This window comes from Seriola aureovittata, chromosome 24 (genome assembly GCF_021018895.1).
Source record: "Seriola aureovittata isolate HTS-2021-v1 ecotype China chromosome 24, ASM2101889v1, whole genome shotgun sequence".
In the NCBI taxonomy this organism is placed as follows: Eukaryota; Metazoa; Chordata; class Actinopteri; order Carangiformes; family Carangidae; genus Seriola; species Seriola aureovittata.
This window is the reverse complement of record NC_079387.1, coordinates 10438833-10458191: the sequence shown is the minus strand read 5'-3', so window position 1 is coordinate 10458191 and position 19359 is coordinate 10438833. Positions and strand designations below refer to the sequence as shown.

Here is a 19359-nt window from a genome sequence, read left to right as displayed (position 1 = left end):
CAGACACTAAGCAGATTAACACGGAGCTGTGCTTTCATTTGAGCTCAAAGCCAGCTCCAGCTCTTAGCATGGAAGATGTGAAAAATAACTGATCTCAGAAGACTTTCCCTAAAATGAACATCAAGTCTACTGTCAAACTGGAGTGGTTACCACGGAGACATAACTGGCGGATAATCATTCATATTTTACTACTTTTCTATTGCTACAGAGGGAAGATCAGTTCTGATCTATTGGAGTGAGGCCACACCCACTCACATACGAATATTTTCATTTTCAAACAGCTTTTTAAAATGAAAATATTCTCTGCCCAGACACCTGTTATAGCTCCGTATCTGAAATAATCTCCGTCCGAACTGAAAAATGCACATCACATGACCCAGTCACCTACACCGGGCCTGTCGGTGTAAACAGGAAGCAGATTGTCTACTCTGCAGGTGGTTGCTTAGTTGCAGCAAATGCTATGCGAACGAGAAACGGCTCAATTTGACCTGCTGCTTGCACACTGACTAAGGGGAAGCGTGTGTGCATGTGTGTCAGATGTGGTATCATGACATCTAACTAGTCCAGACTGTGACACTAAAATAAGCCAACAGTGTTTCCAAAAGTCTAGAATAGTGTGGACGCCAGGCGTAAACAAAAGTGATGCATTTTAAAACTAAAACGTATTAGTGTGGATGTGGCCTTAAACAGCTGATAAAAACACAACATAAATGTATTGTCTTTATTATAAATACTCAAAAAGAATTCAAATTCCCATTAAAGACACCGCAATGTAATATAAAATACCACTTTATCATGACAACACTGTAATTTCAAGTTGTATTTTACTCTTGATGATATGTAAGGGATGGCGATGATTTATCTGCAGCAGAATAAGCTGAGCTTTTATATGTTCTCTTTATTTCCCTCTCCATTTACCATTACTGAAAGCAGGAAGTATTTTAGGCTGCCCTTGCTACTAGAGGACATGTTAACAGACAGGTGCGGACAAGTGTGCTGTGGCAGCATTTATGAGTAGGACATTAAAATTCAGACAAATATCATTCGAATCGTTTTTAAAAATATAATTTATTTTATCAGAAAAACAATCATTATAACAAGGGTTAAAATTCCTTGTGTAAAAGTTGATTTTAAACAAACATAAGCTACAAACATTAACATATGTGTGTAAGTAGCTTACTTCCTACAGTAGTAACTGGGGGTTAGTCCTTGTATCTTACACCACATTATTTTAAGGGATTACAGGTTAAGCTAAACTACAGCTAGCATAGCCACTGTGCTACTATATCAGACTTGGGCGAACGTTAGCAGCTCTTTGAAAACATGCAGTTTTTGTCAATACAAACAAACATAAATCTAACGTCTGTGGTGCTTGTGTAAGTATGTAAGCTAAATAGCTAAATGAGCTCCTGTTAGCGGCCTAATGTTATGATTTTCCGTATCATGCTAATGAAGTTAAGTCAATGCCGTTTCTTTGCTTCCACATTTACTGAGAAATGTTGATTTTTTTTTTTTGCCTGTTTAGCTTTAGCCTGAGACCTGTTAGCATGATCTCATTCTTGTTTTAAACAAGTCAATTTGAAACATTTCAAACATCTCATGAAGCTAATGTTAGCTTAAATAGCTAGCTAGATGCAGCTGAATAAAACATGCTAGCACTTTGTCATTTCAGCTAACATTAACTGACATTAACTGACATTAACTGACGGTCACCAGAATACTTTTCTCCAGCACTGTTTGAAATCAAGGACCCAGTATTTCAAGAATTACTAGGACTTTTGAGTAAAATCCTGACCTCGTTTAAAATGGGATAATATGAGAAGATCATTCACCTCATAAGGTTTAACTATTTAGCCATCGCATTGTGCTGGAGAGACACCTTCCTTGACTGTGATGCTCAATCTCTCGCACTTCTTTTTTCACTTCCCAGCAGCCGGTTCGGACAAGGCACAAGTCTAAAAATGAAGCCAACCACAACAATTTCCTTTCGTGCTTCGATTACGTTTCCTTTTAATTACCTCAACTAGCGAACGAGGGGTTAAAGAGGATATGGGTTGTAGAAAGATTGTATAAAGAAACAATAGAAGGAAGTGCAGAGCCAGTGACAACACCCATACACAGGAATGGGAGAACAAAAATCCATACAGCAGAGTATCTCCTGTCTTTCTCTGTACACCCACATTCATTTTTAACATTTTTACTGCAATTTAAAAGCTATGAAATGAAAAACCCCACAATGAAACTCACTCTGCAAGGACCCTTGGGGATAAATAAAACCTGAAACAGCAGATAAAAGGCTTAGTTTTATCTCGAAATAGATTTTCATTCACAATTATGATTGATTTTTGCATTGTTGCAAGAGAAAAGGTTATTACAGCAATTTTTTTTTAATACAAAGCAAACAAAGAAATGCCTCCATATAAAAGCTACTACGTGTGGAGCAGGTATCAAGCATATCAACCTTCATCCTCCACTTTGTCTCGTGTCATGTAAGGTGGAGAACAGTGCCAAGAACCATGTCCACAATCCCCTAAACCTTCACCCCCCGCCCGACTTCAACCCGTGACCGGTGTCTGACTGAAATAACATTATGACACAGTGACTGACGTGCAACACTGTTAAATAGTTTCATTGTGCCGGCACGGCTGCACATAACAAGCATGCATGAGATTAATGGAAAGCACGGACTGATCACAGAGGAGCTTCCTTAATTCCTATTTCCTCCAGATTCTTAACACAAAGGGGCTGTTCACCCTCTGAAATATATTTATTGGATTTAGTATGAAAAAACGAGGAGGGGGCGGGGGGGCAGTGTAGCATGGGACGGAGCTCAACCCCTGGCAAACCAGGTTTTACTCATTTGTAGTCAGTTTTAATTGGTTTGTCTGCAGCTCCGCTCGGCTGTGGTTGGTTCTTTGACTAAATTCTGGTGTTTCTGATTGGTGGTGGCAGGCTCTGTCCCTGGGTCCGCTCTGTGGAGCTTGCTGTGTGATCTTGGCTTCCGCTGCAGTGTTGGATTGTGGGTCAGAGTATGCAGGCAAGGCCAGTGGAGTGAGGCCGATGATAGAGAGAGGGAGGGAGAGAGGGAGAGAGGGAGAGAGAGAGAGAGAGAGAGAGAGAGAGAGAGAGAGAGAGAGAGAGAGAGAGAGAGAGAGAGAGAGAGAGAGAGAGAGAGAGAGAGAGCCTAGTCATATCAAAAGACTTCGGAGTAGTTTTCTGCTCCAAGCCTGCTCATTGGATGATGGCGGGCACTGCTGAGTGTTTACCCATGGCCCAGTTATTTGCTAATCCCCCCCAATTGGCCTTCAGTGCACCCTCCCACCCACTCGGACTACCCCCTTCCCCTCAGCCTTGCTGCTAAAAAACAACAGCGATCTAATCTGGCTCTCTCCTTCCTACTGCCAAGGCCCACAGGAGCGACGCGAGACACGGCAGTCTGAGACTTGATTAAAAGTCACCCAGTGCACTGATGTGTCGGCTGTTTTCTCTCCACAACTGGTTCCGAGTTCACATCCAGGATTAGAGACAGAAACAAGAGGGTAGGAGGGGGGAGAGAGAGAGAGAGAGAAAAGAAGAAGAAAAAAGCAGAGGAGGCGTTCTTGACTAAAGGCTGAAACGTGCTCGATGCACCCGTGCACACCCCATCTCCTCTGCAGACATGCGTGCACTCTCTGCAGCCACTGAAGTACACAGGTTGCTTGGCCTTAAAGATGGAGAACTGCCATACACACTGATTCTGTGTCAGTATCAAACACGTATGCTTCTACACACAGCCCTGTTTCTCTCTGGGTGTTGTTTACCTTTGCAGACGAGCGCGCCCTGAGAACCCGCCGCCCATAATATGCCATCACGCGTGGCCGGTGCGTGCACAGACAGAAATGTTCAAAGAAGCACTATCTGTGCACACGTGCATGCTGTTTTCAACGCCGCGAAGCTCAAGCTGCTGCACAGCGACAGCCATCAGAGACATGCTTCGGCCTAATCGTGCCTGCTGCTGCTGTTTGGGTGCATGCTTGTTGCTGAGGTAGGATGCACGGGATTCAAGGGTATTTGCTGACACCCCCGATTCTCCAAGTCCCCTGGTTGAATTTAAAGATGTGGGAGGGGGGCGAGTGGATTTTAATCTATCCCATCTGTTGCCCTGGGACTGCCCCCCCCCCTACTCTCAAAAACACCACCATTCTGTCTGTGTCTGTCTGGGTCTGGTACAGTTATGCTAATCCTGGGGCTTATACTACCCTCAAAGCTCAGAGGCCACCATTATTATTGACCATGATGCATTTATACCAAAATCCGTGCCCCCTCCCTCCCCCCTCCTCTATACCTTAACTTTCCTGAATATGTGATGAAAACACAGATGACATAGTGACCAAAGTGGTGTGTGCTATCACACAGCGGGGGGTATAATCTCAGATTATTTATGAACAAGCAAAAGTTTTGTTTTAGGCCGTGTCTGAATTTAGTCTTTGTTTATGACGACACCACTTCCTGGTTGAATGAATCAACAGCCAGCGGAGGCTTTATGGGCAACATGAAAGGTATTTTCCCTGTAACCCCCCCCCCCCCCCCCCCCCCCGGAGTCCTGTGGCTGTCTGGTATGTCGGGGTTTCACCTGTTATGTGAGAGCTCACTGGAGTTGTGACGTCATGGCAAACTAAGACCTCATCCCTTTAAGATGAACGCAACTGAATCTGATAATAAATAATTTTATACGCAAAAATATCAAATATTAGTTTCAGCTTCTAAATTGTGAGAATTTTTCTTCTGTCGTAGTAAAGTAAAAATGGACTGGACAAAATAAAACAAGCTGATTTGATCATGCTTTTAACATTTTATATACTTAACAATTAATTGATCGATTGAGATAATAATCATGAGATTAAATGATAATAACAATTATGGTCAGATGGAACTTTACACTAGAGCTACATCAATAAATTAGCCAGGCCAGTTGATCAGATATTAGCTTATTGCTGATGTATTGGTATATGTTGACCGATAAGTACTAAGAAATTGATTTGAGTTCATCCACCAGACAGGATGGACAAGTTGAATATCTTACCCTAGATATGATAATAATATTAATGATAAAGTTTATTTATAAAGCATGTTTCAAAATCTGAGATTGTAAAACACAAACTGTTTTTACAAGAACAAGCTGAAAAACACATCACACCCTAAAAACCATCTTCTGCTCTCCTCAGCTGTTTTCCCCTCCTGTGGGACGTCCGTAGTTTTCACCACTGGCTGCTTGTAATTCTGGGGAGCAGGAACTGCATCTCATTCTGCTGTGGAACTGTTGTAAGCTGATGTGGATAGAAACAGATATGTATGGTTCACCGGGTACAACTACAATGACAGAGCAGTAGCTGCAGAATTGTCTTCACAGCTACAAGAGAAAAGAAAAACGAGGCCAATCTCACCTTCAGTTGCTTACAAATGATCCTCTTTTTAATACTTTTATTTATGAAAATACAAAAAACCTCTAACTAAAGTTGAGTCCATACTCTGAGCAACGTTTATTGCCCGCTCTAGACTTATTGTCCCGGCTAGTCAAGGAGAACTCGTCGTGTTAATCATAGGCTGTCACTCTGAGTTACCATCTCAAGGCTGCACCTTTTGTTTTCTAAAACATCCGCTAATTTCTCCTTTTTGCCAAACCAGGAGGTCGAGTGAACAGTGTTCTATTGTATCTCACTTTACTTTTACCTCTGCTCCGAACTCAAACCAAGGTACTAAGAGAAGCAGACATTGATTTTGTTCATCCGACAGAGTACAACGCTTGCTGTATTAGATACCAAATGCCACCCCCTCCATTCCTCCATTCATTGGTGTGCTTCTCGCTGCAGTCAGTGTCATCTCCTCTCACGAAATAATGGATATCTCATGAAATATCTCACGACGTGGCCGGAGTGCAGAATACTGAAACGAAGCACGTGCAGCGCTTTTCTATCCTCCAGCCTCTGCAACTGCTTCCTTACTTTACAGTCCAAATTGCATCGCTCCAGTTGTGCAAACACCGATGCCAAATTGCTGGCTCCCAGTAAGCACACATCATTGTATCGCCTCTATTTTTTACTCCTACACATGACTGCCTCGCAGTTTTACAACTGATTTTACCACATTATTCATTCACCCATTTATCATCCTTGAGTTTTCCCCCCAGTGCGATGCAGCATCACATCCCAAAAATGCCATAATGCACATTCAGCAGTGTAGCTCTAGGGTCAGTGGCTATGCATCTTGATATTGCGGGGCCCTGGGCTGCAACACACTCATTAACGTCACACACACATTCAAACCACTGATGTATAAAATTAGTTTTTATAACTTGATTTGTCCTAATTCTTGTGCTGCACTCTTACAGTGTCTGGCTTTCACTAAAGCCAACATACAAGCTTTTTATAACAAACAGATCCATTTGCTGAATTATTATTACAAAAATATGAATGTGACATAAGATGGTGGCTTCATTTTACAGCAGAAATAATTAGCTGATTCATCAATTAGTCTATTGGCAGAAAAACAATCTGCTTCCTACTCTTGAATTTCCCCTCGGGGATGATTAAAGTATATATCTATAAATAATGTTTTCAGACTCAGAATACACTATTAAAAAATTTTAAAAACTGATGCAGCAGAACCAGAGATTATGTCTTTTTCTTCTTCTTCTCCTTCCTTGATAAAACCAGGTGCTTACATTACCCACCAAGCAACTTGACTGACAACAGTTCATTCAGAGGTTTTGTATTCATCGACTTTTTTCCTTTATCCTTTAAGTCTGATAAGACTGGAATCTGTCCTTGTTCATTCAGAGATCTGGGTGTGTGATGCTAGTAGCGGCTAATGCAGCCTGGTGACTTTAGCCTCAACTCTGATTTTATTTCATTTTCAAACTTGTAGTCTTCAGACCCAACCTACACTGACTCAAGTGACATCACACGAGGACATTTACTGGACTTGACACAGCTCCCACTGGACACAGAAAAGGCTTTACACAACTTTTTCATATATGCTGAATCACTCCCCAACATCTGAAAACACACTTGGAGTTCCCTTTTAAATCGATAATGCAAATGTGTTAGTTACAGCCCATAATATATAAATCTTGCACTCATATTAAAAGGTGCTATGTGTACGTTTTCTCCTCTGCTGAACATGGTTTCTTCCCAAGAACAGGTGGTGGTGTTTGTCGCCTGCCAAGAGCTTCAGCCATCACTGTAGGGCGCAGGGCAACCTGGACACGACAGTGACTCAGTGTCAGAAAGTGACAAGATGGTCCAGGTGGAGTGGGGCTAATGGTTAGCATGCTAACTTCAATAGAAAGGAATAGATAGGAATAGGAGTCGCTTTCCACAGCTGGAGACAGTTCTTGGTGAGTAGAGGAATGAAGTTTGATGCTAAACTAGCAACGTTTCTTCTAGACTGGTAAGTAAAGCAGCTGCTAATGCTAACGTTAGCGCTGTAGCAATAGCAAAATTTACAAATAGCTCCTTTAAATTCTGTAGGGTCCACTCTAAGATAGCAAACAGACTCGCAGGGACTGAGCATGCGTTTGTAATCTCACTTTTTGCTGAGCCGCTGATGTGACCGCAGAGCTGACAGCTTGAACAGCCCCCCCCCCCTCTCCCTCCCCGGCCCGGGGCGGCTGGAGAGAGACGGCCCGGTTGGCTAACAGTGGGCCTGTCAACGCCACAGTATGGGGCCTACAGGACACAGCTTCAGGGTTTGGACAAGCAGAGCAAATGAGCATTCCATTTTATGCTATGGTTTAATACTTCAGCTCTAATCCTCTTTGGACCCCCAAACCTCCGGCTTACCTGGGACAACAGCAATAACAGGGCCTGAATATGGGTTGTGGCATACATTTCGAGCATGATTATGCTACAAGTTTGGACTTTACTTGAAAAGAATTTGGGGTAGAGAAAAGCCCCGAACTAATGGCACTATTTAAGAACACCTGTGGTCACACCGCAGGTAGTGTCTGCAGGCTTGTGCCACACTTGGAACTGTTTCTACTCCAGATTTTGTAGCAGCAGGCACACACCCACACGCTTATTAGTCACAGGGGACGTGGAGCGGAAGGACGACCTGAGCTCAGCTGCAAACAGGTTAAACACACGGCAGTTGGAAGGAAATTAGAGATAATTCTAAAAAGAAATCAAGGAAGGTAATAGGCAAGTTGGGGGAAAGGGAGGGAGGCAGTAATGTTGTTGGAGCTGAGAGAGAGGGAGCAAAGGGAAAGGTGCCTGGTCAGACAGATGACTAACATGCTCCCGCACACTATTAGGCTCTCTGCTTCCTCTCATCATCATCATCATTACAAGTATCATCCTAAGAAGTAGGCAGTGTGGATCTCTGCTTTGCATTCAGGAAACAGCAGCATAGGGCCAGCGGTTCGGCTCCTGTCTCTTTACAGTCATTACAAAGTCTGACTGCGGCCCTAATTAATTTTGCACAGTACAACCATTTGGATTTATTGGCTGTTTACATGGCACGCATACATTTAAGTATCCATTAATCGTCCTTGCATTGATTATTGAGTGAATACGTCAGTCCTCTGCCAGTCACTGTAGTCGTTAAACCGCTCTAGGGAACTGCTAATTTGAATATCACGTCTCATAAAGTTGAGCTTATCAAGGCAATAATATTACGCTATGTGAAATCTTTCAGGATAAATTACAGTTTTACATTCTGCTGATTATAGTGGTTTGGGATGAAAGAGGAGATGCTTCATGTCCTGATCTCTGCACTGAATCAAGCCTCTTCCATACCTTAAAGCTCCATCCAGTCTAAAGGCAGATGTCCATGTGTAGTGTGATTATAGATCAGCTCTAGCTTCTATATTAATACTGTGAAAGTATCAAAGCCTCAGTCCACAGAGAAATGCACACAGCCTGTATTCAGAAACCTTAAAACCAGCCGTCAGGACTTCCTGAACTTTATGATGTCACAACAAAACAGTCACCGCTCTCAGCCATGTCCGGCCCACCTGGACCCACCATCCAACCTTGCAGGATTTGGTTGCCCTTTGAGTGTTTTACCTGAAATCTGCTATACTTTTTTTGATCACACAGAAAACAGTCAGCCAATCAGATGAGGACCTAAGAGCCTCCTCTACTCTGATTGGCTCGCCGACCTGTTGTTACTAGAGCTCCAGAGATGTATATATCTCAAATATATCTTCTCATGGATCAACACTTATTGAAAACACAGGAGAAGAAGAAAATATGGAACTTTTTAAGTTAAAGTAGATAAGTTTTTCTCCTCTCCTCTTCTTTCCTCTTGAAAAATGCAACGTTGACAATTACGGTTCTTGCTTGTCACTTTATTTAAGTGGGAATTAAAAAAAATGCTCAGGCTTCTACTTGTCTGTTAAGTGCAAATTTAAATGCAAATAGTTGCAAAGAGGGAAGTAGTCTCAGCATTATCAGCGTTAAGCAATGAGCAGTCACACAGAGTATTCAAATTACACTCCACACTCACATATTTCCCTCTACAACAGCAGCTTTTATTCTAAGCTTCTGATAATACCCTGTCTATGAATGTATGGAGGAGCCACAACAATAACACACTCACAGAAATGATAATACATTATTAAGAGGGTTGTTTACACATTCATTCACGCCCGCACACTCAAGATGTAACACCGGATGAGGGAACCATGCAACACAAGACCACCTATTTCCCAACACACTGCCAAAGCCTGAGCACCGTGTTGAACCTCTATCATTTAATTTCCCATCTTGTCAAATACCTATCCCGCCTTCCCACACATTCCACCGTTTGTTCCCTTGCATGCACAGCTCCTCCACCTCTGTGCAGCCCTGCTACTATCTTATCATGCTCAAGGTCTCACAGAAGCCTGGCTTCAGCCCAGAGTCTTGAACAGGGGGCACAACTTGGCAGACAAGGACTGCGGTATGTTTGGCAGTGTTTTTCCAGGCCTTTGTACACAGAATGATTAAAAAGGAGCCAGGAGTGCATTTGCTGCTCTGTTCAAGAGGCGATATCTGCGAAGGTTTACAACGAGATGAGCTCCACAGGATTGAAGCCAGGCAGACAGCAAGATGGAAGGAGAGATAAGAGACAGACATAAGGAGTATATGATGATAGAGGGAAATTATGCCTGATGTTGTCTGACTACAAGGAAAACTATCCATATTAAATGATAATAATTACACAATAATAACACTGAAGCTGCCCACAGTCCGGGAAACTTCAAATATCTTACAGCAGCACATCTGCAACTACACGGTTATGTGGACGAAAAATGCAGACAGCACAAACCAAAAGGAGAGAAAATTAAATATTTATGAGAAGCACATTTAGCTCTTTCAAAACAACAACAAAACACAAAAAAAAAATCAATTCACTAATAAGCCACTTACCAGCCACAGAAGTCAGGAGAATAGTCAGGCAGAACCCAAATTTAGCCAGTGATTTCATCGTGATTCTGCCTCCAGCCATGACAGTGTACATCGACTTTGCTCTGGTAGTTGGAGCTCCTCCGTGTCTTCTTGTATTTGTTCGTCCTCTTTGCTTTATTATTATTATTTTATTTTTTTCTCCTTCAGCTTCCACTCGTTGTTTTCACCCCTTTTTTTCCTCACGTCAGCTCAATAACTTGAACTGCTCTCTCAGGCATGGAACAACACATCGAGAATTGATGCGAAATAAAAAAAGGCGCTGTTGTGTTTGGGTCCGGGGTGCTGGGGGGTGGTTGGTGGTGGTGGTGGTGGGTAGGGGGTCGGCTGAAGTGGTTTAATAACTAACATTAACTGCCGACAAAAGTTAAAGTTAGTCCTGCTGTCGGCTCCAGCAGAGAACGAGAAGATGCACCGAGCAGCTAACTTGTTTTACGGATCTGCCATTTACAACTAGCCAGCGACCAACGTCCATAACTGCTAGCTAACATGCTAGCTGCCTAGGGGCGACTGTCTGGTGCTACAAAACTTAGGCAAACAGGTTAAATGTCGCTAAAATAACCAATGCACAACTAATTCGACTATATACAAACAATTCCCATTTGTACAATTTCAAAAAAACGTCCTCTCGTTCGACACTACATGCAGGAATTTAGCATATAGATCTTAGCCAATTAGCTCGGTTATGTTGCAAGCAGACTGCTATCGACGCTAACAGGCGCTAGCCTAAAAAGCTAGCTTAGTTAGTTTTTCACGTCCCATCATATTTTCACGATGTTCGTTACGGGGGGAAAAAAAAAAAAATTCACAAGTAAACCGCGCCTACAACGAGCTTCCCTGGCTTCTGAGAGACGGAGATCATTACTCCGGTGCAGGCAGACGACGAGGGGGAGGAGGAGGAGAAGATGGGTTTCTCTTCGTCTGATCCTCGGCAGCGTTTGGCACTGACGGTTTGGAGCTCCGCTGGGCAGCCAGACAGGCAGTCAGACAGACAGGCAGGGCGGCTGGGAACGCCTCGTTTGCAGGCTTGTCTGGACCGCTCGTCTCCGGTATCAGGTTGCTGTGGGTTGGTGTTGGGGGTGGAGGACAGTCCTGCTCGGCCGGGAGGGGAGCCGCAGCGCCGCTGTGCCGCAGACTATGGACACAACACCCAGGAAAAATATGCTGCGTTCAGGCTCTCACTGTAAGTTTTAAATTCGTTATTATCATATTATATCCTACTCTATTCTATTCTATTCTGTTCTATTCTATTCTATTGTATTCTATTCAGTATTATTATTGTTATTATTATTAGTGATAGTAGTGGTAGTAATAACCTTATTTTAACGATTCATGCTTAAAAATAAACACTTAAAACTCACAAAATCTACAATGTTTCACTAAATTTCCGATTGCAGTTAAACGCATCACAATATAATCAGCTACTGGTGCTACTTTTCTGCCTCTGTGTGTTCTTATAACGTTATAACAGGCTTAGATCCTACAGCACAGGCTGTGTTATAGAGGAGCATTCCTGCAGTGTATTGGACTGTATGGTTAAAAACAATAATTATTCCAGTAGGTGGCAATGTTAGTGTTTCTACAACAAAACTGTGCGGTTTGTTGTTATATAACCTTAAAACAGCATTCAGTGCTGCTTAAATACTTTATGCGCCTTGTTTTCGTGCAACCATGAATGCACTGATTTTTACCTAAATCACCTTTGATATTTTTAACACTATCTGTTATGGAAACACACAGTGATCCAGAATATAGGAAATACAACAAAGTGGACACTATAAAGTCACTGTTAAGTGTGTCACAGCCACATTTTAAAAACAATGCAGTCATGCCATATGCTGTAGCCTTCAAGTGTGATGGATGAAGTAGTTTACGGTGCTGTCCCACGGAGCTTTATTACACTGAGGAAGAGGGGCGTGACAGTTGCGCGAGGACCTCCGCTGACGGGACGGAGCAGAGCAGGCACTGGATGTTGCTCTCCGGGTGCTGTTGACCAGAGAAATCATCGACCCCAGCACTGTGATGTTTCCTCTGACCGAGCTGATATAAAGTTAAAGAGACGCGTAATGGCTGGATAAAAACCGCGTCATTGTGCATTTACGCACGTCGCCCAGCCTGGAGCCAAGGATTTCAGCCTTCGCAGCGCCGCTTGGGACAGCCCATCATACTCTGTTCCTCTAAATACCTGGCTGTCTGATGACAGGTGGGCTACACCATGGCTTCTGCTCCACCTGAGGCGAGGAAGTTCACGCGGGGGCTCAACAAACCGGGCACCGCCGCAGAGCTGAGGCAAAGCGTCTCCGAGGCTGTCAGGACATCCGTGTTGATGGTAAGGGAAAGAGCTCATCTGATCAACCTCACACTGCACCCTGATTAATATATGATATTATTTTTAGTGGCTTCCATTAGGAGGTCAGAGGTCAGGGTCAGCTACAGAGCAGCAGCTAGATTTGCTTCAAAATTTGAGGCCTTGCTCAAGGGCAGTGTGTTTTATAGTTAAAAGTTGCACCAGTCACTCATGAATATGTGCATATTCTCTGTTGTGTGACTCTGCTGGGTGTGTATTGTTACAACTTTCTCAAAAGGGGGTTGCCAGGTAACTGAAATATACACCACCAACTCTAAAGGGACACACACACAAACACAAATGCATGCACACTTGTGTCATCGGAGCCTGTCAGGTTGGCCTTGCAACCAGATAGGCTCGACAGAAACAGCTGATCAATGGCTGAGGTAAAAATGACCAGAGCTGTTCCCTCATAAGTTATTACTGTGGCTCAGTTGATCTTCTGTGAGAGCTCGTCCTTAGAGACTCGTCCACAGCGCTGATGGGAATGACCCAGTGGCTGTGTCTTGTTACATAACGGTGATCAATACGCCACTTTTCTGCAACTAATGGCTTTTAATGCCAATTATGGCTGCTGATCTTGTCATGAAGTAATCCTACGGTACAGTTTAGTCTCAGTTAAAACCAGACCTGAGAACTGAGGCTTGTTTTCATACAACAGAAATACAGTAGATGCATTTTCCCACCTCAGCTTGTTGAGTTGTTGAAAACAAGAAGAAAACGAACATGCAGCAACTTGGCTCATGTGGTTTCAGCTTCAGCTCCTCTCTATGAAGAGGTGAATGGCAGTACATTAGTTACTGTTTGTGTAAGGAAAAATGTGCGTACTCTCTTTTCCAAATTTAAAATGACAAATTATTTGACTTCTTGTCTGTGTTAACGTACAGCCTTTCCACTCTTGGTCAGTGTTAATTAGTGAGCTTTAAAGGTGTTGATAACTGGATTTTGTTACTTCTGGATATAGCCACACTAGCTGCTTACTCCCAGTCTTTATGCTAAGCTAAGCTAATTGGCTACTGACTGTATAGTTATATTAGTCCTTATAGGCAAGTCTCGCCACTGGCAGCCATCTTGGCGATACCCTTTGGTAGTTATTTTGGGGGTTACAAGACCAGGCCTCTGTTTAAATGAATCAACAGTCAAACCTGATAAAAAAAAACACCTAAAAGGTTTGTGACATTGCTCCAAATTAAGGTTTAAATCATTTCACTTTATGCTTCTACTGTGCAAGGTTTAACAAGAACAACTGTCGTAAAAACCTCAACTGTGTGATGGCGTCAGTGCAACAGCTCCATGGACTTGAGATCGGCTGTTATAAAGCAGATGATTGGCTGTTTCAGGGGAGGGGCGGGGCATGTGTCATACAACCGAGATCTTTGACTTGGTTTTTCAGATCAACACAAGTGCTATCGATCGATCTCATGTTTAAGGTTCGACTCCAAAACCACTAAAACAACATTTCCCAAAATGCAACAAACAGCATTTTTGGTCAGACTCTCGCTGCCTGGTTAATGCCCACATCTGTCAAACGGCTCCGGTTTAGGTCTCCAAGCCCAGGCTCCAATAAGTCTCCGAGCTCAGGCTGATATAGATGACATCACCATGACAACATCGGGGTTATTTTCTCAGACTTGTCAAAGTTCCCGCAGAGCCATAGACGACATTATATAACTGTTTTCTCAGTAGTAATCCCCACGATGAGTAAACCGACTTTTAATGTGTGAACTTGGTGGAGTCCTTTAACTGCTGAGTTTCATTCAGTTCAGGGTGAATTGGCAGAAATTAGTATTCTAAGTGAATCAAAACTACATTACAATAACTATTTATTTCGTATCTTAAAGGTGAATCAGAGGTGAATGCATTTCAGCCTAATTATGGTACATCAAAGAAAAATGTGCTTCTCCTGTGACTCTATTTTTGACTGTGTACTCTGGTGCAGCTGTTTCCCCCTGCCCATTTGATATGGTGCTGACATGCTGGTATGGTGAAAGCAAATATATACTGTATAGTATATTGGAGATCAAAGAATTTCCTCAACAAGTCAAATCACACCCAGCAAGAAGCAGTTTGGCTGGTAGTGCAATGTTAAACTGAAATCATACAAAAACAAAGCAAATAAACCAAAATGCTGCAGGAATGAAGAAGCAGGAAGTAAATACCATGCATGCGATTCTGGGTAATCCATCATGTAGTCTTGATCTTCATCTCTACACATGACAATTATGTCATAGTAGCCTATTAATTCTGTCTTAGTCCACAGTGTGTGGATTGGCATAATGGATGTCAGATCAGATCTCTTGGCCGTGTTTAATAATGGATGAGATGATGGTAAGTGTCCTGGCTATTTTTAAACGTGCCCTCTTTCTCCTCTCTAACTTGATGTCACACTAAGTACCCGGGGGGAACATCAATTATGAATACCTGCATATGTGATAAATCAGCTTGATTCAAGTGGAGCTCAGGGACGGAGTTGGAGGCTGGTGTGACTGGATCTCAGCTGTATCTTAGTAAACAGTAGAGCAGTGAAGACAGCCCCTGCTATTTTAATAATCACTTCCAACTGCTGGAAATGCTTGCTTGGATTTTTTTTTTTTTACCTGTTTGTGCTATCTCCTGCCTTCCTTCATGCACATGCACACATATGCTTTACAAAATGCATCCAAACACTCAAATCCTGTCTTTGTCTTTTTATGTTTTGGCTTCTTTACCAACTCTTTTTTTACCAAATCTCTCATTCTTGCTTCGAGACTCTACTCCTGCACATTATTTCCCTCTGAAATAGAGACCCAGGCCTTTGGGCTAACCTCGTAATATGCATATAAGACCTTAATACCACCTCCCATTTGTAGTGGTTCAAACTGTGGAACTTCACTTAAGAGTGAATTCCACTCGGGGGGATTTGGTCTGATTAGACCATAAAAAAACCTGGCGGAGATAATCTGCAGATTTGCACATGCTTTAGCACTGCTGACCTATATCTGTGTCATGATACGGGAGCTGTGATGGAGCGGGGCGTTTGGTTTGTGTTTGTGGTTGAGCTCAGAGTCAGTGTGGCTGATAGCTGAGGCTGGAGCTGCGCTGGCCATGTGGTTTCCATTTCTTTGTTTAGGCTACCCCATGATCCGTGTTGTCACCGCCGTTACACCCGCGGCCAGTCTGGCATGTGTGTGTTTGTGTGTGTAGACTGTCATCCGTCGGCCTGTCTTTCAAGAATGACAGAAAACAGCATCACTATAATACAAAATTCCTACTCTGACATGATTTTGACAGGATGCCAGTTTCCAATAAATCCACCAAGCAGAGCTGTCATCATTCTTTACAGCCTGCAGGCTCACAAATGAAGAAGTCTGCTCTTGTTTGAGTGGAACGTCATTTTGATTGGATGGTTGCCGCGTGCAGTTTTTTTTTTGTTTCTTCTACTTGGCCCACAGTGTTGATTCAAGCGAGTGTGTATGGGACGTTTCAGCTTGTTGCAACATCTGCAGTGTTTTTAGGTTTCTTTGTTGTTTATTGGAGAAATGTGCCTTAGGTTTAGCAGACAACAACATTACACAGTGGTAAGTAAGTAGTAAGTTTAGTAGACTGTTTCATAAACATAAAGATCCCGTATTGTATGAAGGTAGATTCCCATTATAAAGCAGGTCTAGGTTCTATATTAATACTATGAAAGAAAAAGAAAATAAAAAGGCAAAAACAGCAGGTTAGGAGATTAAAACAAAGTTCACATAAAAAGTTCACTAGCCCACATGTGAATATGTGTTTACTTGTGTGTGCAAGGCATAACTGCACGAGTAAAAATAGTGTCTATGGAATAGAGCAGTAATTCAAAAAGGTCAAAGTTCAAGGTCACTGTGTCCTCACAAAACACATTCTGGCCATAACTCACACATTCATGCACTGATCTAATTTTAGTGCTCAGGAAGGGGTTATTGTGACCGTATTTCCTGTACCTTGGCTCATTGGTGGAGGGATACAATCACAAGGTAGTAATTCTAGTCTTTAAAGTTATTGTGCTTTTTAGGACTGCTATCCAGTAATTCACTGTTGCACTTGAATAAATTTAGGAGGCGCAGAAGCTGAAATATCCAGAATTTTAGAGACTAAAAGGGTCCAGCTGCAAAACTAATGGAACCTGCATTTCCCATAATGCAACGCATGGCATATTTTGTCATCTACACCATTCAAACTCTGCTCTTGCAGTTTGTAACGCAGCCTTTCTGTTACAAAATTGCCCCCTAAAGCTGGAATAACCCTGATGACATCACCCTGTCACTATGACATCATCAGGGTTATTTCCTCCAGAGCCACAGAAGACATTATACTTTCCCACAGCAGAGAAGAACCGTCCGTGATGATTTAACGGACTTTTAAGTGTTAAACTCTTGTGCCATTCATTTGAAATGGTTCTGCGTCTTTAATATAACCACAATTAACAAAACAGTTGCTGTTTGAAGCGGCAGTGCAGCCAGCTCTGTCTGAAAAAAATGGGCAGTGACCATGAAATTTCCTCCCAATTGACCCAATTGACACAATTGCTCATCCAGTTCTCTGCTGCATGTGTAAAAAAAAATAGCCTTTAGACTTTAGTGTGGAAAACATTCACAGGCTTTTTTATCCTGGCTGCGTTAGAACGCATCCATGTGAAAGTTAGGCAGAGTTAGGTAGAAGCAGAGCACATTAACCAGCGGCCTAGTTAGAAAATAGTTTAAACCAAAGCAGCAGCAGCGTGCTAGTTTTCACTTCACTGGTGAGTTAGCCGAGGACAGTATTGAACACAGCCACAAACCTGGTGCCTGGGCAGAGATCTCTCTTTTAATCAGTGTGCACAAGGATCCTGCTCCAGTCTGCCAGGATACCTGCAGGCCTTTCATGAGCTACTCAATACTTCAACCACATGAGTGTAACCCAGATTCTCCACCAACGTTCATTATTGTTAGCCTGAATTAAGGTCCCTAATGAAAGTATTGGCACATTTGCTCGAGACGAGGACGAAAGAATTACACCATATATGGTAAAAGCTCAGTGAGAGCAGGATCTCCACCTCTCAGTGAGACTTGGAAAGAAATCCTTGAAGAAGAATATGACTCATCTTCCTGCAGGGCACATAAATGTACATATATTAAACAAAAATGATCCAAAATATATCCAAATTTAGATCAAATAGCACATACGAATTAAAGCAGAGAATGCTTCCTGGTGGAGGAATATTAACGGTGCTGCTGCATGTTCCTGCTCGTTAGCCGTTAGTCGTGTTGTTCCAATGAATTGGAAAAATCCAAAATACACCTGTCACAGCAGGTGGTTGAAAAAAAAAAAGTCATGTTGCATTTAAAATCAGAGAAAATCTGAATTTCCAAGAGGAAAATCTAGTAATTTAGGAGTAATTTGAAGCCACACTGGCAGGTTGACACTCTGAGCTAACACATTAAATATCTCCACAAATACTTGATGAATTGTTTTTATGATCAAATAACTGCAAAACTAACGACATATCAGCCTCAGCTATACTCTGTGCTTACTGCTAATTAGCAAATGAGCTAAATGCTAATAAGCAGAGCCTTACAAAGCTGCAGTCCTGTAGTCTATCCTCACTCAAACATAACTGGAGTGATTTAAAAGGTGGCCTACTTCTTATCTTAACTTAGAAAATCCATTAAAAAGAATCATTTAAAAAGAAAATTGCGCTGACTCTGAAATCAAATAAAAAGCATTTTTCTTGATAATTCTGCTCATAACCACAATATAAAATATCTCTCTTTCACATCTCTGATCTACTAATGAGAAATGTGGTTTCTGTCTATGTAACGTATTTTATTTTAGACTATTCAGACAAAAATAAAACCTCTCAGTTTTTCCACGGCCCCTTACATTAAACCACTTCAGTGAAACCCGGCCGCCGAGCTGCGCGTTGAATCGCTGCTCTGCTTTAAATGCTATCTGGGTTACATTTTTGTCAAAGCTTTCATGTGATTACGTGTTTCTAGCCTTTTGTCCAGGCTTGCCGCTTGCTTGGCAATCGTTTCTGTTTGCACTGATTAATGTTGAAGTGGTTCCTAAAATTTATTAGAAAAGATGAGGTAAGAACCATCGTCTGGCTTCTTTTCCTGTGAGTCATCAGGCCTCAGTGTTGTTGCAGTGTGAGGAGCGGCCTGTGGGAGGCAGCAGGGATGCACGTCTCTTACCTCGGCACTTTCCCCTGTGTCTGACAGGAACTGAGGAGAAATCTCCATCCTGTAAGAATCTCAACATCCACACAGAGACTTGTCCTATTTTAGATCTGTGGAGAAGATCTGTGTGTGTGTGTTTGTGCTGCAGCAACATTTAGTTGTTGCTTGGCACTCTCACATTCATTAGTCCCGAAAATAAGAATTTCATTGAATCATTCACCCTGTAAATCTGTGGTTTGAGGTATTTGGCTGAGGAGATGAGAAAAGCAGTGATTTATATTGAGCATGAGTGGTGGCTGTCCACCAAATATATCCCTCATTCACGTCTTTACCTATTCTGAAATAACAGCCGTTGCCAGGAAACCAACCGTGAACTCTCATATTTAATTGTTGTTGTCATTTTTCAGAATAAAAGACT

The 19359-nt window shown here is 42.4% G+C and overlaps 2 protein-coding genes across 3 annotated transcripts in view; one reads left to right on the top strand and one right to left on the bottom strand.

Moving 5' to 3' along the window:
* Positions 1–11467, bottom strand: part of LOC130165330 (bone morphogenetic protein receptor type-2-like) — a 32529-nt gene extending 21062 nt beyond the window's left edge. The window contains exon 1 of the mRNA XM_056370521.1: positions 10392–11467. Within this exon, the coding sequence (XP_056226496.1) occupies positions 10392–10482 (91 nt within the window). The 5' untranslated portion in view covers positions 10483–11467. The remainder of the gene's footprint in view (positions 1–10391) is intronic.
* A 12-nt stretch (positions 11468–11479) lies between these two features.
* dock9b (dedicator of cytokinesis 9b) overlaps positions 11480–19359 on the top strand; it is a 48898-nt gene continuing 41018 nt past the window's right edge. For both annotated transcript variants that reach the window (XM_056370517.1, XM_056370515.1), the window contains exons 1-2: positions 11480–11610; positions 12631–12756. In XM_056370517.1, the coding sequence (XP_056226492.1) occupies positions 12643–12756 (114 nt within the window). In that variant the 5' untranslated portion in view covers positions 11480–11610; positions 12631–12642. The remainder of the gene's footprint in view (positions 11611–12630; positions 12757–19359) is intronic.